The sequence below is a fragment of the Microplitis demolitor genome, chromosome 6 (genome assembly GCF_026212275.2).
Source record: "Microplitis demolitor isolate Queensland-Clemson2020A chromosome 6, iyMicDemo2.1a, whole genome shotgun sequence".
Classification (NCBI taxonomy): Eukaryota; Metazoa; Arthropoda; class Insecta; order Hymenoptera; family Braconidae; genus Microplitis; species Microplitis demolitor.
The window spans coordinates 9,837,928-9,840,258 of record NC_068550.1 but is presented as its reverse complement, the minus strand read 5'-3'; the positions used below and the strand labels follow the sequence as shown (position 1 = coordinate 9,840,258).

At 41.9% G+C, this 2,331-nt stretch overlaps 1 protein-coding gene across 1 annotated transcript; it reads right to left on the bottom strand.

Annotated features, from left to right (window-relative positions):
* Positions 1-211: 211 nt before the first annotated feature.
* On the bottom strand, positions 212-1,000 carry LOC103574383 (nucleolin-like). The gene has a single exon (XM_008553823.1). The coding sequence runs from the start codon at positions 998-1,000 to the stop codon at positions 212-214; it is 789 nt and encodes a 262-aa protein (XP_008552045.1).
* Positions 1,001-2,331: the final 1,331 nt, after the last annotated feature.

Sequence of the window (2,331 nt, the reverse complement as noted above, 5' to 3'; positions counted from 1 at the left end):
ATTGTAGGTTGTCGAATTTGGTATATTTCCGATGTGCTCGATACAGATAGATGATTTGAGTTTTCCACAGTTATATCGTGGGAATTATTCTGTGGTGTTAATGTAGGTTCATTGTCATTATTTTCAATTGCACCGTTATCGCTCATTGTTCGTACTGGTGATTCCACGGGTTGCGCCACACTAGATGATGCTGCGGGGATATCTTCTATGTTTAAAGTTTGACATGTTGAAGGTCTTGGTATGATGGCACATTGTTGTCTACTGCCTTCAACTTCCTTTTCCAATAAAAAGTTTTCGAAGGACCGTCATATTCAAGGTCTTCGTAAACGTCTTGTACGGGTCTAAGAAGTGTTCTTTGCCAGATAGGAGTCGCTGGATCTACTCCAATTGTTAAATATTGCTCTCTTAAGTTGGTAGATTGATTCGCTTGTTCTGGAGTTGCAGGGGTAATTTCTACCTGCACCTCTCTGTCGGGTATGCTGGCCAGACTAGTGTCATCGTCTTCGATTTCCGTGTCTGAGTTTTCTCGGAGAAATTCATCTTCTTGTTCTTCATCTTCCTCCTCTGAATCAGTCGACACTTCTTCCTCATATTCGTAAGGAAGACGGCTTGTGTGGAGAAATTTTTTGACTTCTTCTACCACTTCAGGGCTAGGCGCAGGGAGTAGATTGATATAATCCTCTGGTCGCGCCGTAGGACGTTTTTCGAACCTTTTTTCTGTTTCAGGTCGGGTTGCCAAAAATTTTTCGAATCGATCGGCTGCTCTTCGCAGTTCTTCGCGAAATTTTTGTCGATCAACAGCTTTTGGTGTATCTTCGCTGTCGTCAGCTGCACTCTTTTCAGCTTCCAACAATAGATACTTAGCATTCATCAAGCGGACTGCCTTCTCTTCCTCAGCATCATCCGCAGCAGTTGTTTCTTCATCTGGCGGTTCTTTTTCCTTTTCAATTTCTTCACCGGCAACCGGAGGATCTGTAGAAAACACGTCGTTATCCCCCATAACTCCCTCCATTTGAGTGTTTTCTAAACCTTCAGGTTCGGTGGTACTTAATTCACAATAATTTATACGTTTGCGAGTGTTAACGTCATCGGTAGCTCTTCTCAGTCGTAATCTGAAGCTATTGTATCTCTTGGTTGGGGTGCGCTGTTGAATCTCGGTTTATTCTTACTTCCAGGTTTTCTGCCTCGTTTTACAGCATTGATAACTTCTTCATCAGGCAGTGAGGACTTCTTCAGAGGCAACATTACTGCTTCCATTTTTGTAACTTCCGGTTTTGGGGTTGGCAAGTCCTCATGTCGTCCTTCGAGGTTATACGATAATCTCTCTTCATATTGTTCAGAGATTTTGTGCCGGACGACGACTGAACATTTGTATTCGCTCAGTTGAGATCTCCATTTGATCTGTCGTTCAGTTACGGTTTGACTATCTCTTAACCAAGCCATACAAGGATTGCTGGTATATAAGGTAAAAGATTTACCGTAGAGATAAGGTCTAAACTGCTGCACAGCATATAGAACTGCCAAGCATTCTTTTTCATTTTTGGTATATCTTGTTTCTGTCTCATGCAAGACACGAGATGTACAGGAAACAATTTTTTCGACTTTTTCACTTGTATTGGTGGTGTCGGTATCTTCTTTTTTAACTTCTTGGCTTAGAATGCCAGAGATGCCGACCTTTCACGAACTTGTTACCAAAATAAATGGTTTATGAAAGTCAGGATAAGCAAGGAAAGAATTTTCGCACAATGCATTTTTAATGTCATTAAATGCATTCTGAGTTTCTTCTGACCAGACGAACGGTTTTGCTTTTCTGGTGAGGTCAGTGATAGGCTTAGCCCTTTCAGCGAAATTTTCGATAAAACGACGATAATAATTCGCCAGACCTATAAACTTACGAGCTTCCGTATAATTACGGGGGTTAGAAGCATCTTTTAATGAAGAAATCTTTTTGGGATCGGGTTTTACCCCGTCCTTCGTTATGATGTGGCCGAGATATTCGACCTCAGGGCAATGAAATTTGCATTTTTCGGGCTGAAGAGTTAGCCTGGCTTCTGTGAGGCGGTTGAAGAGCCTTTGAACCCTTACTTCATGATCTTCGAGTGAAGATGCGTAACTCACGAAATCATCGAGATATATAAATAATTCTGTGCCTTTGAGACAACTTAAAGTGGAATCCATTATACGTTGGAAGATTGCAGGGGCACATTCTAGTCCGAATAGCATGCAACAGTATTCCCAATGTCCGTCAGGGGTTGAGAATGTGGTTTTTTCCGCATCTTTGGGGTTCATTGGGACTTGATGGAATCCACTCGCCAGTTCAAATACACTGAA